We start from the raw sequence: 19,799 nt of genomic DNA, 5'->3' as shown, positions 1-19,799 counted from the left end.
GATGTTTTCATGGTATTCCAGTTAGAAATAAAAAATTTAATAGAGAATATCCAATTTATGAGACTCTGGAGGCGAGCTTGGTAATTTCTTTTTTCCAAATCCCATTGACTGCAACTTAGAAACAGCTTATGTATAACTTATTCCACATCTTTCCCTGCTCTACAGATTTTCGTCTTCCATTCGCTGAATCAAATAATCTATCAAGGATGAGTAGAAGTCTGCTGCACCTTTCACAAGAACTGGGTTGCTGTCTGATTGTCGTCTGATAGTGAATTGATACCACAACAGCATTTTCTACCACATTACACTACAGTTAATATCAATGCATTTAACATTTATATAAAATTTTATGTAATTCTCAACATATTTCACATCATAGTACATAACCTCACATTTTTTTAACACGCTTATACTGAGTTTTAACTCAAAATTTGTCCTTCCATTATCCCAGTTTGATTAACAATAAAAGCGTGTCTATCAGTTCTATAATTTATTTCTTTGGAAAATTTAAAATCGGAAGTTTATGTCACTAAACTCAATATTATTCAAGGGCTATCAGAGAATGTAGGGTTAATAATCCTATTTCAACAAGTAGAACTAAAGTTTTTAAACAGAATGTTTCATTGGTAGTAAACATTAAAGATAATGAAATTAATCCGTGGGAATTGTTATAACAAAAACTAGTATCGTTGAATGGATTCAATCCAATCGATACCCAGCTTATTTTAGGGAGTTTCTGAAAACCAGTAGTCACGTGGACTATGTGGCGTCAAGTCCTCAGGACCTTCTGCGTACATAAAAAGTTGAATCAAGAATTTTAACAGGATAGTACAAAATGGAAATAGCAGGGAATCTTTTGAAATAATCATAGTAGATTTAATTGAACTGAAGCAGTGTTAAAGTTTACTTGGAGTTCTGAGGTATTCATAGTACTCAAGGATCTGGGGAAAAAAATATATGGATCTAATAGGGTCACCCCATTAGATTTCGTTGTCCATGGCTATCACAAGCGCGGTAAACAAATCAATCTTCTTAGCTGTGTTCTATGAATTAATCTATGAATGAAATTATATCAAATCAATATTACAAACTTGAAAGCAATGGACAAAGAATTGAATAGTTTCCACGCAAAATGAAACTTAACTGGACTAAGGCAAATTCACATTCAGTATAAAGAAAATTTAGGGAAGACCAGGGGCTGTAACTTTCCTTTCTGTCAAAAATGAGGGTAGTAGATCATTTTCTACTTAAACCTTTATCCAAAAGGTCGAAAAAACATTAGAACTTATCTACAAGAAAATTCTATATAGTTAGATAATTACCCCAATGATTTTTTTGGTATAGTTACATACCTCCCCATTCGTATATTTGTTTTTCTATTCGTCATTATCATCGTCTTCTCTGTGATCGTCGAATTTTCTTTTATTGCTCAATGTTTGTATGTAATTATTTGGGAATGTTACCTTAATTTCGAATTTCAATGGTTCCATGTAACAGTAAAATTTCGTGGAAAAACTTTTCAATGTCTGAATATTGACATTATGATCGCTCTACTCTACTTTCAAAAGTTTCACACATACTAGAAGTTGAAAATTATACGGGAATTGAAATCACACTATATTTGGACTTGTTCAACTACTGAAAATACTTTTTTGTGTTAGCCGAAGGCTCAACGTCACTGTTTTGTTGCATTCGCTTCTGCAGAGAACATTGAAGGGCTTGGAAACCTTAGATTCCCAAGTCAGTTGCTCTGTGATAGATTGATATCTTTGAAATAGTCTTTCTTCCATCTTCCATTGAAAAATTGACGAATACGAATAGGTTGAAGACGCCGACTCCCATTATTCCACAATAACCGGCCGCGATAATCCCAAAATAATGATGAGAAGTTGTCAAAGCAAACGTTACTTACAAACTACATCACCAAAACTGCAAGGAGCCTTAATTTAAAATAAAAATGGTATCGTTCTATTTGGGTTGGCTCCTATTACCACGGAGGTTTCCATTCCCCGGTTACCCGTACTAATTCGAAATGATTAACTGTGCAGCATAGAAAATTTTAGTGTTGTATATCAAGATTATTGTTGTGTAAATAAAAAATATTACAAATTATCTATCTATCTGTTTCAGATCAACGTTATCTCCGAAAAGTGTAAATGAAACGCTCGGCGGTCCAAAACAAACATCTACAACATCACTCCAATTACCTACACGAACTCCTAATAGTGTGTTGTTAATGGCAAACAAAACATATTCGCGACGTTTCTGAATTAAGGAACCGTCAAATTCGTTCCGCAGTGCGATAATAAAAGAAATTGTTCAAAATATCTCGTAAATTTTTCGCCAAAATGGGCTGTGAACTCGGTAAATTGGCTGGGAGGGGTCATGCTGATAATAATGGAAAGTTAGACGAAGTGGGCCCTCCGGCGCAACCTCCACCGGTTGATTCGCGGTTACCCCTCACGGCTAAACAAAAATATAGCATGCTGGCTTCGTGGAAGGGAATTAGCAGAGCTATGGAGAGCACTGGGGTTTGCATGTTTCTAAAGTAAGTTCAAAAAATGTGTATTCGAGAAATTTTTTATCGTTCGTTGCTTTTATTGATATTTCATTATGCATTAATACATAAAATAGTTCAGTGACGGCGCTCAATCACACGTAACCGTCTGCGGTATCAAATTTAGGAAACCCCTTTTATTTACCAGTAAAAACACGTGCCGAATTATGAGGAGTTCTGTGATTGCTAATTATTTACAAAAATAGAAATTAAAACAGGTAAACTTTCCTACTTTTAATGAATTTTTTCAGGATTTTTTCATAGCTAAGACTAGCCTGACAGCAACAGAATAAAATGACATTTTACTCTCATTTTTTTGTCATATTGTTTGCCTATTGCATGTGGAGATACATAAAAAAGTAAACGACTAGAATGTCGTTGTTTGTTTCCCCTAAAAGTTTTTCATTTTTATCTAGAAAAACCTAGACTAACCGAGTTGTTTGCTAATATCGACAACACCTAGAGCCGCCACTGCAATAGCTCTTCAATAATTAATTAGTAGTTCTGTTTCCGTCTTGCATTATGGATTTTTTTTGTTGTCAACAAAGTATATAATCGAATTTTTGTGACACAATACGTTTAATAGATTTTTTCTTCTCCCGAAATTGTAAACAACGTATTGAGACATGACTTGAAGGACGTAGGTCACAATTAACAAAAAGGTATCGATTGTTCTTGACGAAGGTTTATAAATCAACTAACCACGTGTATCTTATATATTTAAAAAACACCCTATTCATTAAATTTACAAACATAGTGAAAGTTTTCGTGAAAGTACGGTTACGAAACTGCAATTTGTTACTATTGATATATTGGTTCATATCTCGGTTTCACTCTTAAAATCGTTCTCGACCAGTAAATATTCCTTACAATCCTTGTTCAATAAATGTCTTATCCAGTATGAACTTGCAATTTCCAAATATCTATCATCAATAGATGCTATCCCTCCATGGACAATACCCTTCCCTACTACTACTACCTAGAGCTTGCCCACCTCAATGAATCATAAACACCAACAAACGTAATAAAACAAGAATTCCTAATAACCTTAAGTAAATACGACAACTTTTATGAGGTATACACAGATACTTCGAAAAATCAAGATGAAACTGGAGCCTCCTAGAAGCACTCAAGGAATTTCAGAAAATTGGTTCCAAGAATAACAGATTATCAAAGTTTACTAACGGCAATCTACCAGCAATATCCCAACCATCCTCTTAGCTTTCATATTAAGAAGGAGCTACTCAGAAACTTGCAGAAACAACAATATAAATATTAATTTCATGTGGGTTCTATCCCACACCAGATAAGAGGGAAATGAAAAAGTAGATGGATTAGTATACAACAACGAGCAATCAGTAAATAGTAACCATGTAGTACATAACGATTTCCAAGCATTTTTTAAGAAGAAAATCCAAGAAAAAGGGCAAGGAAAAGCAAATTAAAACCAATACAAACCTTACGAAACCTTTAAAACGGGAAATCACAAACCAATGTGCGGGATGTACAATAGTGAATTAACAGTGAAATACCTCTTAATCGATTGTTTAAAATTGACAACGAACGAAAAATGAATCAACTACCTTATTCACTGGAGAAGCTACTTCAAGTAGACTCAAAGAAACTTGGAAAATACCTGGAAAACTACAAACTAAGTATTAAAATTTACTCGCTAATAACCCTGCGTGAAAAAAAAATAAACGTCTATACATAGTTCTACATTTAATTAGTTTTAAACAGCTGATCTACATCAAAATGGCGACAGTGGGGTAGACAATCGATTTCCTCATATATACCCGTGGTAACTTTTCTTAGTTTTCACTGAAAAGTTGTTTTATATTATTTTTCTCTATAATGGTGGTACTAAGGACTCCATAGATACTTTTTAGATCTGTTTCGTTGAATTTAATGCAGCTGAAACTGTGTATTTTTGCCGTTTTTCAAACACGATATTATTCATAATACTTGTATTTATTTTGTGCTTAAATTACTGGAATTTGACATTAACTTTCAATGTTGAAATGTGTATCAAATACGATTGAGTGATTTTTAAGGGTGCAAAGTAATAACCCAATGACAGCTGACAGATACAAGGTCAAATTTAAAGCTGTAGATGGAGTTAATCCCTTTTCAGGGCTTTTCAGACTTTATTTATAGTAACTAGTTTTTACCCGCGGCTTCGCTCGCGTCGAATCCATTAAATAAGTATCAGAAATCATTATAATAGAAAAGAACGAACTCTGTAGCTATATTAGAACCTGAGATATAGATCTTTGAATGTAGAAAAATTGCCAAAAACCTACAAATATCCATAACTCCGCATTGAATGTCCGCGCCTAGCTCATCTCCAACTCAACCGATTTAAGTGCTCAAAAACTCAAAAGAAAGAAGGTATTTCAGCGAGTGTTCTTAAACCAAAACGAACTCTGTAGCTATATTAGAACCTGAGATATAGATCTTTGAATGTAGAAAAATTGCCAAAAACCTACAAAAATCCATAACTCCACATTGAATGTCCGCGCCTAGCTCCTCTCCAACTCAACCGATTTAGGTGTTCAAAAACTCAAAAGAAATAGGGTGTTTCAGCGAGTGTTCTTAAACCAAAACGAACTCTGTAGCTATATTAGAACCTGAGATATAGATCTTTGAATGTAGAAAAATTGCCAAAAATCCATAACTCCACATTGAATGTCCGCGCCTAGCTCCTCTCCAACTCAACCGATTTAAGTGCTCAAAAACTCAAAAGAAAGAGGGTGTTTCACCGAGTGTTTTTAAACCAAAACGAAGTCTCTATCTTGAATAGAACCTGAGATATTGAGGATAGAACGTGTGTATGTGAAAAACTCCCATAAGTAATGTACAGGGGGAAATCGCATTTGAGTATAACTTGAGAATGGTGAAAATTAGATGAAATCCGATGGTTGATGGCTGATCTGTGCATCAATACCTTTCATTGAAAAAAAAAAAATTAAGCAAATCGGTTGGGTAGAACGCCTGAACGGACTCGGAATGGAAATCATCAATTTTTTTAATATATAAGATAGAATAGAATAGACATCTCAGATGTATTTGGCCCAACAAAAAAAACACAAAAATTGTGGAAAAAAAAAATATTTAATTTTCCACGTAATCTTCTTAAGGTAGCAATTCCAGCTTTGAATCATTAATTTTGGCAATTGCAATAACGAATCTGCGAGCTGGTGTATTATCTTGATGAAACTACACTTTCTTCTTGGCCAAATACAGCCGTTTTTAGTTGATTTCTTCGCTCAAACGTTGCAATAAGTTGAAATAATACTCGCCGTTGATAGTTTTTTCCTTTTTCAAAATAGTTAATGAAAATTATCCCAAACGCATCACCAAAACCAACGCCATGATCTTGCCTGCAGGTGAAACGGTCTTTGCCTTTTCAGAGCATTCTTTTTATTGTTTCTTTGTTTCGGGTGTGTTGTGATGGACCCGTGGTTATGAAACAGCGCAAAAATACGTTTTAATGCTATAAAACACTCGATGGAAACATCTTCACGGCGCTGTTTTAGTTCCATTATGAGCAAACGCAGCACCCATCTTGCATATAGCTAACTCATGTCCAAATTTTCAGTAAATATGCACTTTTTGAAATGCCTACTATGTCCGCTAGCTCACGAATTTTCAGTCAACGATCATCTAGTACCGCTTTGTGGATTTTCTTCATTTTTTCTGGAATCACTTCGTTTGGTTGGTCTTCGCAGGTCGTACGGCCTCTTGCAAATTCTGCTACCCAATATTTTACTGATTATAATGAAGGATCAGTCTCACCTAGTGCGAAATTGTTTCCATATTCACAAATTCATTGAAAATATTGACTATTTTTCTTAATATAAGTGCAATTTTTACATCCAATGGTTGACGATTTTTAACCGTATTGTTATTTTCAGTAATATAGGATTTGGGAAGGGAATGAAACGCCCAATAAGTAGCCATACTTTATCGAAATGATTTAAGTACAATATTTTGATCTTAATTTTCAACAATTAGATTATATCTAAGTATCAATAAACTACTGTAGTAAGGATACATGAAAAAAACTATGGTGACAACAGTTTTCTAATGTTTTGACTCAAATTTTCAATAATTGGTTTGATATAAGTTTCAATCTGGTCAATAATAATACTGTAGGTAACTAAAAATGTTCTAGCAAAGACGCATTCGTCTTCTTTGCATTGTTCTGCAATACGTGTTTTCAAATCTGCGTCAAGATTTTTTAAGCCGCTAATAAATTCAGGCATGAAATCTTCCACAATTTTTTTAATATTTTTCTCATTTTTTTTCAACAGATATTCAGTAATGCAAAGTTGATTATCGCCACATTTCTTCTTAATAGATCTCATAATGGATTTGTTCGTTAGTAGGATCAGATATCTGGAATAGTTGTACAAAACTGCTCCTACATTTTCTTCAATGACGTTTTCAATTAAATCAATATCTTTTTCATCTTCGTAATTTTCGAAATCTCGCTCTGTTATGATTCCTAACTTCATTACAGTCAACTTGAAAAATTCCCAGATATCTCCTTCTAGAAGGCTGGAAAAATCCAAACCCATTATAAATTTTTCAGCGTTGATTATGGCTTCTATTTCCAAGTGCAATAAATTATATACTTGTGGACACTTTTCAATCGGAACACACTCACAAGAATTTTCGTCGTAGAAAAGGTAGTTCTCACAATAAAAATTTTCATCTCCTTTAGAAGAAAGAGGCTCGGTTTTTATTTCTTCTGGATCCAAGTTAGTGAAAGAGGGGCACTTAAAACGTTCTAAAAAAAGAAAAGATACTTATGAATTTTTTACATAAACTTGCGTGAGAAAAAAACGATCCAACCCTTAGATTACAGAATCAATATTTGGAAATTAAGACTAGGTAAAGAAAATCTACACAAGAGGCTCTAAATTCGTTAAAGGTTACTCACTATACCATTCAAAAGAACATAACAGATATTATGAAATCCAGACTGAACTTACAATTGGTTCCAATCTCTTTCCAACGCACGTCAAATCAAAACCGATAAGTCCGATTCTGTCTTCTAATCCAATAAAAACTGATAAACCGTGTAATTTCCAAACGTAGGGACGAAAGTTGTAAATATCAAGGACGAGATCTATTTATAAAATTTATCTTCCTATGTGCGATATGGACACAAATTTTATTACCTCCAGGTTTTCAAATTTATTCTTTAATAAAAGAACTTTAAGATGACCTTCACTTCCTTCGTGACATCTACTTTCCTCAAGGGTAACTCTTATCGCCGAGAGTCTTTTCAACTATTTATAGAAAAATGTTAAAAAAAACCTATTGACCTATAATGTTACCAAACAAACGAGCGAATAAAATTGATCATGAAAACGGTTCCATCCACGTCTCTTGATATTGTGTGTCATTATCATTAGCACAATTATCGATGCATAAATAACTGGTACAATGACCGGTTTCATCTATGGCAGTACATATCAAACACTCTACATCTACCATTTTAAATGTTTTGTACAAGTATTTGTAATACCCGAACCTCGTCACAACGTTTTTTCCGTATATAGTAGATTCTTAAAGATATTAAAGAATTAAAGACTGTTAACATTTACTGCTACTGTGTTGTTGGTTTAAAACACAAACAAATATTACAGATTAACCGAGATTCAAACGAAACATCGAGTGGAAGAGTGTAAACAACTCCTTGTCTTGCCGAAGAAGATCCTTTCATTAGACGGATTGTTATTTGAGATAGAAAAGGGTCTTTTAATTTGGAGCACGACATCATCCGATTCAAAAAATTTTGCGATCATGTTGCAATAGAATGCGATGTCATCATAATCATTTTGCGACGAGGCAGATCCAGCGTTATTTAGGATACTATTTAGGGAACGCCAAGGGGAATCCCTTATCTTGATGCAAGACATCTTCCGATTCCAAAAGTTATAATTGCGATCGTGTTGCGATAGAATGCGATATCATCAGATCCTTTTGCGACGCTCCAAAGGAACTTTTTACGATCGGATTTTGAACAAGGTTTGATTGAAAGGAGACATTTCGTTATAGAAAGCGACTTGATCACAACAGTTTGCGACGTACAGAAAGTGCGTCTAGTCGATAGTCAAAAGTGTGCTCCGAGGGAACGCCAAGGGGAATCCTTTATCTTGATGCAAGACATCTTCCGATTCCAAAAGTTATAATTGCGATCGTGTTGCGATAGAATGCGATATCATCAGATCCTTTTGCGACGCCCCAATGGAACTTTTTGCGATCGGATTTTGAACAAGGTTTGATTGAAAGGAGACATTTCGTTATAGAAAGCGACTTGATCACAACAGTTTGCGACGTAAAGAAAGTGCGTCTAGTCAATAGTCAAAAGTGTGCTCCGAGGGAACGCCAAGGGGAATCCTTTATCTTGAAGCACGATATCTTCCGATTCCAAAAGTTATAATTGCGATCGTGTTGCGATAGAATGCGATATCATCAGATCCTTTTGCGACGCCCCAATGGAACTTTTTGCGATCGGATTTTGAACAAGGTTTGATTGAAAGGAGACATTTCGTTATAGAAAGCGACTTGATCACAACAGTTTGCGACGTACAGAAAGTGCGTCTAGTCGATAGTCAAAAGTGTGCTCCGAGGGAACGCCAAGGGGAATCCTTTATCTTGATGCAAGACATCTTCCGATTCCAAAAGTTATAATTGCGATCGTGTTGCGATAGAATGCGATATCATCAGATCCTTTTGCGACGCCCCAATGGAACTTTTTGCGATCGGATTTTGAACAAGGTTTGATTGAAAGGAGACATTTCGTTATAGAAAGCGACTTGATCACAACAGTTTGCGACGTAAAGAAAGTGCGTCTAGTCAATAGTCAAAAGTGTGCTCCGAGGGAACGCCAAGGGGAATCCTTTATCTTGATGCAAGACATCTTCCGATTCCAAAAGTTATAATTGCGATCGTGTTGCGATAGAATGCGATATCATCAGATCCTTTTGCGACGCCCCAATGGAACTTTTTGCGATCGGATTTTGAACAAGGTTTGATTGAAAGGAGACATTTCGTTATAGAAAGCGACTTGATCACAACAGTTTGCGACGTACAGAAAGTGCGTCTAGTCGATAGTCAAAAGTGTGCTCCGAGGGAACGCCAAGGGGAATCCTTTATCTTGATGCAAGATATCTTCCGATTCCAAAAGTTATAATTGCGATCGTGTTGCGATAGAATGCGATATCATCAGATCCTTTTGCGACGCCCCAATGGAACTTTTTACGATCGGATTTTGAACAAGGTTTGATTGAAAGGAGACATTTCGTTATAGAAAGCGACTTGATCACAACAGTTTGCGACGTAAAGAAAGTGCGTCTAGTCGATAGTCAAAAGTGTGCTCCGAGGGAACGCCAAGGGGAATCCTTTATCTTGAAGCACGATATCTTCCGATTCCAAAAGTTATAATTGCGATCGTGTTGCGATAGAATGCGATATCATCAGATCCTTTTGCGACGCTCCAATGGAACTTTTTACGATCGGATTTTGAACAAGGTTTGATTGAAAGGAGACATTTCGTTATAGAAAGCGACTTGATCACAACAGTTTGCGACGTAAAGAAAGTGCGTCTAGTCGATAGTCAAAAGTGTGCTCCGAGGGAACGCCAAGGGGAATCCCTTATCTTGATGCAAGATATCTTCCGATTCCAAAAGTTATAATTGCGATCGTGTTGCGATAGAATGCGATATCATCAGATCCTTTTGCGACGCTCCAATGGAACTTTTTACGATCGGATTTTGAACAAGGTTTGATTGAAAGGAGACATTTCGTTATAGAAAGCGACTTGATCACAACAGTTTGCGACGTAAAGAAAGTGCGTCTAGTCGATAGTCAAAAGTGTGCTCCGAGGGAACGCCAAGGGGAATCCTTTATCTTGATGCAAGATATCTTCCGATTCCAAAAGTTATAATTGCGATCGTGTTGCGATAGAATGCGATATCATCAGATCCTTTTGCGACGCTCCAATGGAACTTTTTACGATCGGATTTTGAACAAGGTTTGATTGAAAGGAGACATTTCGTTATAGAAAGCGACTTGATCACAACAGTTTGCGACGTACAGAAAGTGCGTCTAGTCGATAGTCAAAAGTGTGCTCCGAGGGAACGCCAAGGGGAATCCTTTATCTTGAAGCACGATATCTTCCGATTCCAAAAGTTATAATTGCGATCGTGTTGCGATAGAATGCGATATCATCAGATCCTTTTGCGACGCTCCAATGGAACTTTTTACGATCGGATTTTGAACAAGGTTTGATTGAAAGGAGACATTTCGTTATAGAAAGCGACTTGATCACAACAGTTTGCGACGTAAAGAAAGTGCGTCTAGTCGATAGTCAAAAGTGTGCTCCGAGGGAACGCCAAGGGGAATCCTTTATCTTGATGCAAGATATCTTCCGATTCCAAAAGTTATAATTGCGATCGTGTTGCGATAGAATGCGATATCATCAGATCCTTTTGCGACGCTCCAAAGGAACTTTTTACGATCGGATTTTGAACAAGGTTTGATTGAAAGGAGACATTTCGTTATAGAAAGCGACTTGATCACAACAGTTTGCGACGTACAGAAAGTGCGTCTAGTCGATAGTCAAAAGTGTGCTCCGAGGGAACGCCAAGGGGAATCCTTTATCTTGAAGCACGATATCTTCCGATTCCAAAAGTTATAATTGCGATCGTGTTGCGATAGAATGCGATATCATCAGATCCTTTTGCGACGCTCCAATGGAACTTTTTACGATCGGATTTTGAACAAGGTTTGATTGAAAGGAGACATTTCGTTATAGAAAGCGACTTGATCACAACAGTTTGCGACGTACAGAAAGTGCGTCTAGTCGATAGTCAAAAGTGTGCTCCGAGGGAACGCCAAGGGGAATCCTTTATCTTGATGCAAGATATCTTCCGATTCCAAAAGTTATAATTGCGATCGTGTTGCGATAGAATGCGATATCATCAGATCCTTTTGCGACGCCCCAATGGAACTTTTTGCGATCGGATTTTGAACAAGGTTTGATTGAAAGGAGACATTTCGTTATAGAAAGCGACTTGATCACAACAGTTTGCGACGTACAGAAAGTGCGTCTAGTCGATAGTCAAAAGTGTGCTCCGAGGGAACGCCAAGGGGAATCCTTTATCTTGAAGCACGATATCTTCCGATTCCAAAAGTGATAATTGCGATCGTGTTGCGATAGAATGCGATATCATCAGATCCTTTTGCGACGCCCCAATGGAACTTTTTGCGATCGAATTTTGATCAAGGTTTGAATGAAAGGATACATTTTGCGACGTACAGAAAGTGCGTCAAGTCGATAGTCAAAAATACGCTCCACTCCAGGTTTTTCCCTAATAAATTCCAGATTTGCACAAAAATTGATATTTTATAGATAGAATCTTAAATTTCACGATTTTTTTTGACGTACTCACACAACTTTTTTGATAACCTTTGGTAGAATCCAATCCCAAAATGTTAACTTGAAGCACACCATCAATATCGTTAATAAATGATCGCAATGAAAATTCTCAAAATCGGATGTCGTGCTTCAAGGTAATAGATTTGATTGAAAATAAACAACACTAACATGGAGGAATAGAGACAATCATCAGAACCAATCGCAAGGTCAGCTCGATTCCAGCGAAAAGTTTTGTTGTGTATCTGTTAAAATTATAAAGGTTAAGTCCAGATGTTTATGGTTTTATCGGAAACATTTCCAGGTTTAGTTAACCAAAACCTAGCTCTTCTATAACAAGGCTTCTTGCTGAAGGCACCCTCCATAAAATAGGAATAAATCTTAAGGAAGTCTTGATCAACGTCGACATTCCATCCAAGACCACAGCTTGGAACTTAATCATTTACTTGGCCCAGCAAATTTATATCAAGTGCCCAACCTAGCTCTTCAAAAGCATCTTTATTTGAACCAAGAGAATCGTAAGGTGTCGTAAGATATGAAACTGGTAAATTGCAACCATAGTTTTTATTACTGGTACCAAATATTGTGCTATAGTACAGAAACGAGGACTTTAATATATTGTTGGACTATTTTCAAGGAAGTGGATCAATATGAAATTAATTTTGTTCCTTGTAGCAATTTATTGAACAATTTCAACACCTTAAATATAGAAAATAACACAATTTGAAGTGAATTAACAAAAAAACGTGTTTTAAAAAGGAATTGCACATACAACTCGTCGATCACTGAATCACCTTGTATACAGAGCTTAATGTTATAAACAAAAATTTTATTAGCATTGCTTAATATGCATACAAGTATACACATTTGTTGACTAAATATACAGGGTGAGTCACTTTAATCTATACTTTTTTCGTTGGAACACAGATGTCATTTTAGTAAGTTGGTTAGCCGACGAATGCAATGAATTCTTGGGGTTGGGAATCTGAAGACAGAAGAATTGCTAGACATAAGGGAACCCATGTACAAGTACCATCCGTATCGTATTCAACAGTATCAGTATTTATAAAACGATGAATATTACCATAGAATGAGCTTTTATCTACAAGACTTTGATCGAGTCGCACAAGAAGAAGACTTTTTCAAATTTGTGTTATTCACGGACGAATTTACTTTCCACAATAATGGTGTAGTAAATAGACAGAACCTCCAATATTATGTGTCTGAAAATAGGCATTTCGTCCATACTGTAGACTGTCAGAAACGATGAAACATAAATGTATTTGGTGGGATTGTGGATAATCATTTGATTAAATGAAAATTTCTAAGAATCTTGTATACGGATCTCTTGAAAATATTGCTTTACATATTAAAGTATGGAGCATGTTCAATTAGCTTTAAATATGATGGATGGGAAAGGGGGACTATACTCCAGGGAGGACTCACATCCCCATATATAACTTTGATAAATTTTTGGAGGCACGTGAAACGTATAATAAATTCTGCATCAATTACCCCCGATGATACAAAAATTCGGAATAGGATTGACATTGTGGTTGAAGTGAATTATTAGGAACGAAAAATTCATAACTAAAATAAACTACGTGGAGTTGTTTTATCTAATTTATTGTTTCTAAGATAACTCTACATTTTAATTCCTTAATGTTCAATTCTTTTACTATATCTCTAGTAATTTTATGAAAACCATTATCTGCTAGAGCGTCGTCGATTTTTTTCTTGTATTTTTTGTGAAGTTTATTGTCGCATTCATTCAAAGTGCATTTTTTACAATGTTTGTTTTCTACATACACCTCTACGGGATTCTTGAAAGACAAACAGCATTCGTTGGTATCGCTACTGGCGATAATTTCGTATTTAAAATTTTCGCACGGTCGCAATGAAAAAACTTTGATCCAAATATTATCCGAAGTCACTACTTTGAATAATAAAAACGGTATATCCTGTACCAGAAGTAACATTACAGTGATTCTCTTCTTATCTAAAGTTTCTTGAATGGTACTCGTTATTTGATCAACGCCGACATTTTTTTTGTGGAACTTGAGACAATGTTTAGCTAGATCTAGTACGCTAACGACTTCCGTGCAGCTCCAAGACACAGGGCATTTCAATAGTTTGTGTTGACACACTTTTTCGTGTTCCTCGACTGTTCCCCAAGTTAAAACTTCTTCGCAGACTGGAAAAGTACAGGGAAAAGTAGATTGTTCGGCTAATTTCTCGAAAAGGATATTTCTTATGGACGCTTCTGATGGAATGTGTACGCATCTTCCACATTTATATTTGTTCGCGTCTTTGCCTAGACACATGATTGGAGGTATTGTCAGGAAGTAGTCGCAAAGGGCACATTTGAAACTTTGCATTTTCTCCAGCGGTACGAAAGACGTCATTGTGGTCATCCTGAAAATGAAAAGAAAACGTTAGTCTAAAGAGACCCATGGTTCAATACTTTAGGGTCGAAAACGTGGGGTAAACTAATGAATACACACACTTGAACAACCACAGTACAAAAATTTGAACGAATAGTTATTGTTTTGGACGACTGAAGTCATGATATGTTGATCAGAACTAAAAGTCGAAACAGTATTCACAAAACGCCTTCTCCAAACAGTAGACAAAGAGCCGCCAAAGGAAAAACGACATAAAACAAAATTGGAAGATGGTAAAAGAGAATCTAGGATCAAGTGGACAGAGTCAAGTGCTTCCTTTCACTTGATATTGTACTCCAAGGTAGTTGGAGTTTCATTGTTCACAACTAATCGGATCTTCTTTTCATTTAGACAGTTCTGTTCTGTTATATTTCCGTTTTTCAGTTTGTTATGAATATTTCGATATATCTAGGATCTTCAATACGTCCCTCAATCGTACTTTATCAAAAGCTTTATAGCAAAATATACAAATCTTTTTTCATCGCTATGATTTCAGTAAAAAGTTTTAACGCTGACCTTAAAAAACTTTATTTATAAAATTGTCAGGATCCTAAAGGTCGACACACACTAACAACACGCCACGCCACCCCACGCCATACATGTGCATATGTTTTCCCATTTAATTCAATACATCTGTGATTGAATTAAGTGGAAAAACTTATTCGACACGTTGCTTGGGGTGTTGCGACGAAACGTCCCACTGCGAACTGAAGTATACAACTTGTTCAAGTCGGCTACACAATTTTCCGAATCATTGAATCATTAAAAAGTATAGATAAACAACTACACTATACAGAAAATTAATGTCTTAACGTAAACAGGGAAATATAAAATAATTATCAGGTAGTAGGGTTCCTGGTTCACAGTCAGTAGTTAGTTGTGAGCTGTGCAAGTGTGCGGTGTATTAAAAGTCAAATTATTCACAAATGAAAGTTTTGTGAACAATAATGCAACAGTAGCTTCAGGATCAACGATCGAAAAGTCGATTCGCAGATTCGGTAAACGTCTTCCTGGTACCTAGCGAAGAGAAAGGCCAAAAAATTGAAAAGAGACGACATCATCTAATCGACTTTGTAGTCGAGGCATGTCCAGAATAAATGCTATCAAGGAAACAATATTTTTGACAAATACTTCTCAGACTATACCTTATAAAATTGCAAAGTAAGGTGTGACAATTAAAGAGCTGTAGAAGTATGAAATAAAACTTTAAAGTATTTAGTTTTACTGAAATTATATTCGCTTGTAATATTAAGTACAACTCTTTACAATTCTTAATGATGGATTGCTTATCTACAGTGAACCGATTGTGGTTTTACAAAGTAAGATTTTGCTGCTAGTATTTTGGTGAAGCAGAAACGATCTACAGCTTGTCCTAATCTTAGTTGTTGGAATAGGAAGTTTGTTTATTACAACTAGTATACTATTTATTGCAAATGGAACTTACCTCTTTTTATTTCAGTCAAACGTAGATACTGTTTAATATTTTCGACATTCCACATCACTGAATATTCGACACTTTCCTTATATCTAATTATGATATCTTTAAAACAATAGAATAGAATATATTTTTGATTAATCTAATCTTGTAACGATACATAAGAAAATTAAAAATGTTATCTGCTACAATAATCTTCAAATTTAAATTACTATCTGCGGCCGGAATCTATGATCGAATACGTTATGGCATTTTTCTAGTTTAACATGTTTATCAGAAAATACATTCTAGAGTATCGAACGTTTCGTTCGAAATAAAATTTTAATTTATTAAAATATCATATATAATAACGAAAAGTCTCTTAAAAAAGGTCTTTCGAAAAATTTCGCTACTACTGACGTGAATGAAGTTTATTTATGTCAGAATATAATTTAGTTCATTTTGTTTACTTATCCCGCGCGTATTTATTCAAGTAGAAATAAACGTTTCTGTAAAAGTTATGAAAAGTTAAACGGTTTTGTTGAAACAAGGTCACCATAAGCTCCGTTCTATATTCCGTACAAAAAAGCGAGCTTAGATAATCTCATTCGGCTGTGCAGGTTTGAATAATTATCCCAATAGTTGTAGATTGAATTAAATATATAATAATTTTTCAATTGACAGTATTGATAGTAGTCTTTTGATGGTTATTTTAGTCATCGTAATTACTGAAATCAATACACACTTCTTTCCATGCATCTTTGTCTCATTTTTCTTTTTATACATGTGAAATATCTTCAGAACTGGACGAGCTTCATTACCTGTTATATTATACCTAAGTAGCACTGTCTGTACTAGTTGTAATATTATTGACCTTGAACCACAACCATCTCGTCGGATCCAGGCGACGTGACTGGGCCCTTAAGGTTCCAGGGTGAGAAAAAAGAAAAAAATATATCACGATGTCATCTTCTAGACCAAAATAGTCACACTAGCCTCCCGTTAGGATCTCCAGGTGAAGGCTGTACACATCTGCAGTCGAAGAGACTCTGGCTCTAACAGAAACAAATATGAACAACATCTAAGGTTCAAATTTTATATCCTAGATGGTTTAAACAACGACAAAAACTTTTTGATTCCTATACAGAACCCCTACAAGCCTTGGCGTTAAAATCGCTTCCTTGCTGGTTGAATTTTCATACAGTTGAAGTTACAGTTCTGTGCATCCATGTAGCTTCAGTATTTATTTACAATATGTGGTGACCACAAGTGTTTTTTCGCTAAAGTAATCTTTGCTACAGATATTGGTTGCGTGGTCGATTTTTGATTCCATGACGAGCTTGGAAATAGAATGAAAATACACTGGAAAAACAGTATTTGGATGAAGAAGATAGCGAAGATAAAGACGATATTCAAGCTAATGATTTAGTACCTGTAGAAATGATAGAAAAAGAAGTGCAGGAGGAGATAGCAAACACTTAGAACGCTGAAAGTACCGAGGCTATGGATATATTACCTATAAAAAACGAAGAAACTATGATCATAGCACTAATAGATGGAGTTGCAGAAAATAATGAGAATACAACAAATGAAGCAGCTCTGGAGAAGTGTGCGCGTGCTTTTTTGGTCATAAAGATTTCAAATAGTACCTTCACAGCCTTTAGTTTAAGATAAGAAGCTCTGCCAAAAACATTGATGCGCATTCACTTAATCCAAAAGACAATTATTAAATGAAACGACGAGATTTTAGACATAATTGTGGAAAGTATAAATAAAGAAAAAGAAATTCATCTAAAATAACGATTGTATAATATTATTATCAGATATTATGTACTAGTTGTGGATAAAGATATTTTAAATAGAGTCGGAAATTCTTATTTTGGTTTATAAACTTAATAAATCAAAGCCGCTCCTGATTAAAGTCTCCAGAAGCATTTGGTCGAAAGTCGGAGTCAGTACTAAGAAACTTCTAGAATTTTTTCGTCTCTTCACTTCCAATTAGATGCCTTTGACATCATAAAGTTCGTCCAATATCGCGAACTTTTCAAGGACTTTATAATAAAAATAGAATTGAGTCATTCAATATCACAAATGTTTAACAACAAATATTATATAATGTATACGAAGTAATAAATTTGATTAACTATTAATTATCATCAGTATGCCTCAGGTTGTGATTATCACGAGACAAATTCGTCTTCTTATTTAATCCCATTTATAACAAATCCAATATCAGATAGATTTGAACTGTCAGGAGCAGCTTTTAAAATTCTTTGTATTCAGAGACACATCCTGCAAGTTATTTCGTGTTTTTTTCTTTCAAAGTAAGCATGCGTCATAGACCCATGACATATCAATCGAATGGTAATCGGATAGCTCCCGTTTCATTCCAGTGATACGAAATGGCAGCGAGTTTCGGTTTATATTTTTGAACGCACAAAGCATTGTGCCGATTGAAATTCATCATGAGTAAACTTATGGTACGTCGCTGATATAGACAAGGTCTTCGAAGTCCCTCATATCGATGATGAGCATTCTGTTAATTGAGTTTCTTCCAAGAAACAGTAAACAAGAGTCGTAGAATTGCTCGTCCACATATCTAATTGTTTTGACGATATTTGACTGAAAGTTGTTTGACCATCCATTCAACAGCACTGAAATCCTGAAGGTCGGTGAGTGTCTTGGCAAGTCACACGCTAGTTCCACTGGCATACGACAGAGGGACACAAAAATGGTTCTTACGATGCACTGGTGTATTAATTCTAGTAGCGGTTATTAAGAAAATTAACTGAAACATTGTTGTACTTGATACTAATAAATATACTTATACCTGAAAGTTTATGTTGGTTTTTTAAAGAGGTAAACATAGTTTATGGACGTGCCGCTTCGTATCCAAATACCCTAAGATAGTACTTACTTTTTTCTGTTGCAAATATCTTGGAAAATATTATAAATAAAACGAAAATGTGCAACTTTGTAATAAACATTTTGAAAGATTGGTATAACTAGTAACAATCAAAGTTTAGACATTACTGCAATTTAGCATGCATGCTTATTCGACATGCAAAAAATTGATTGGGCACGCAATCAAAATTTAATTACCGTTCTAAAGAAAAGTAATAAAAGTTGAGAATTGAGAAAATAAATTATCAACTGAAGGAATTGTATTAAAACGATAGATTAGAAACTGTTTTCCCTAGGAAAAGAAAGTGTATTAGTACAATATTAACCAATGAAGGTTTTTGATTCGCTTCCATTTTCACGGAAATTCAGTTTTTCAAAAATCGATTCCAATTCGTGCATTCCTTCAATTATTAGAAGAGAATTTTAATTTTTTGTTAGGTTAAGTCTTAATACTCCACAATAGACGTGTGCCAACTCGTGATCGTGGTTTTCATGAAGATTAGACAACTCGAAAGATTATGCGTCTCGGTATTTTAATGTTTTGTTGTGTTTGAAATGAAAAACAATAATCAAATATATATTTACAGTGTATTGCGGTAAAACATTTTATTATTCAAAAGTTCCATCCATGTAAAATGTTGCTGAGTTTTTTAAACAATTTAAATTGATTCCAGATCCGAATTTCATTCTGTTACTAGTTAAATCATTGTCTAATAAAAAATATTCCTCCTCCTCGGTTAATTTTTAAAAGATATAACCTAACCTAAAGGATTTAAAAATTCTAAATTTGAAGTTTTGGACTTTTAAGTTTTTTAAAGTGGATTAGGTAGTAAATTCTAGGTAATATATACAAAGAACTTGTCACGAGTTGTATTATGTACTCGGACTACCTTTTCGTTTACCTGAAATATCCCCGTCTCAAGTTAGCGCATCCTTAACTCAACCGATTGTAACGCACCCTTCTCAATAAATTATGTTTTGATCTCAGAAGACCAAGTCAAACGTTCCCAATGACTGAAAATCATT

General features: G+C 35.1%; 3 protein-coding genes across 5 annotated transcripts in view; 1 reads left to right on the top strand and 2 right to left on the bottom strand.

The window, feature by feature from the left end:
* LOC130904060 (neuroglobin-like) overlaps positions 1 to 19,799 on the top strand; it is a 107,796-nt gene that overhangs the window by 68,241 nt on the left and 19,756 nt on the right. For all 3 annotated transcript variants that reach the window (XR_009060807.1, XM_057816591.1, XM_057816592.1), the window contains exon 2: positions 2,131 to 2,548. Coding sequence is in view for 2 of the 3 variants with exons in the window: in XM_057816591.1 (XP_057672574.1) it covers positions 2,349 to 2,548 (200 nt within the window). In the remaining variant the exon portion in view is untranslated. The remainder of the gene's footprint in view (positions 1 to 2,130; positions 2,549 to 19,799) is intronic.
* LOC130904057 (uncharacterized) lies at positions 6,510 to 18,919 on the bottom strand. The gene is made up of 2 exons (XM_057816588.1): positions 18,787 to 18,919; positions 6,510 to 7,352 (listed from the first exon to the last, which is right to left on the bottom strand). Exons 1-2 carry the CDS (start codon positions 18,854 to 18,856, stop codon positions 6,625 to 6,627), a joined length of 798 nt encoding a protein of 265 aa, XP_057672571.1. The 5' UTR covers positions 18,857 to 18,919; the 3' UTR covers positions 6,510 to 6,624.
* On the bottom strand, positions 13,621 to 16,007 carry LOC130904058 (uncharacterized). The gene is made up of 2 exons (XM_057816589.1): positions 15,900 to 16,007; positions 13,621 to 14,426 (listed from the first exon to the last, which is right to left on the bottom strand). The coding sequence occupies exon 2, from the start codon at positions 14,423 to 14,425 to the stop codon at positions 13,631 to 13,633; it is 795 nt and encodes a 264-aa protein (XP_057672572.1). The 5' UTR covers position 14,426; positions 15,900 to 16,007; the 3' UTR covers positions 13,621 to 13,630.

The sequence above is a fragment of the Diorhabda carinulata genome, chromosome 2, assembly GCF_026250575.1.
Source record: "Diorhabda carinulata isolate Delta chromosome 2, icDioCari1.1, whole genome shotgun sequence".
NCBI classification, from domain to species: Eukaryota; Metazoa; Arthropoda; class Insecta; order Coleoptera; family Chrysomelidae; genus Diorhabda; species Diorhabda carinulata.
Note: the sequence above shows the minus strand (reverse complement) of the source record. Positions and strands in the feature narration are given on the sequence as shown.

Coding starts and splice junctions, on each gene's coding strand:
- LOC130904057 (XM_057816588.1), bottom strand. CDS start 18,856: ATGTTTATTACAAAGTTGCACATTTTCGTTTTATTTATAATATTTTCC. Junction 7,353..18,786: donor GATATTTGCAACAGAAAAAA/GTAAGTACTATC, acceptor TTCTTTTTTTAG/AACGTTTTAAGTGCCCCTCT.
- LOC130904058 (XM_057816589.1), bottom strand. CDS start 14,425: ATGACCACAATGACGTCTTTCGTACCGCTGGAGAAAATGCAAAGTTTC.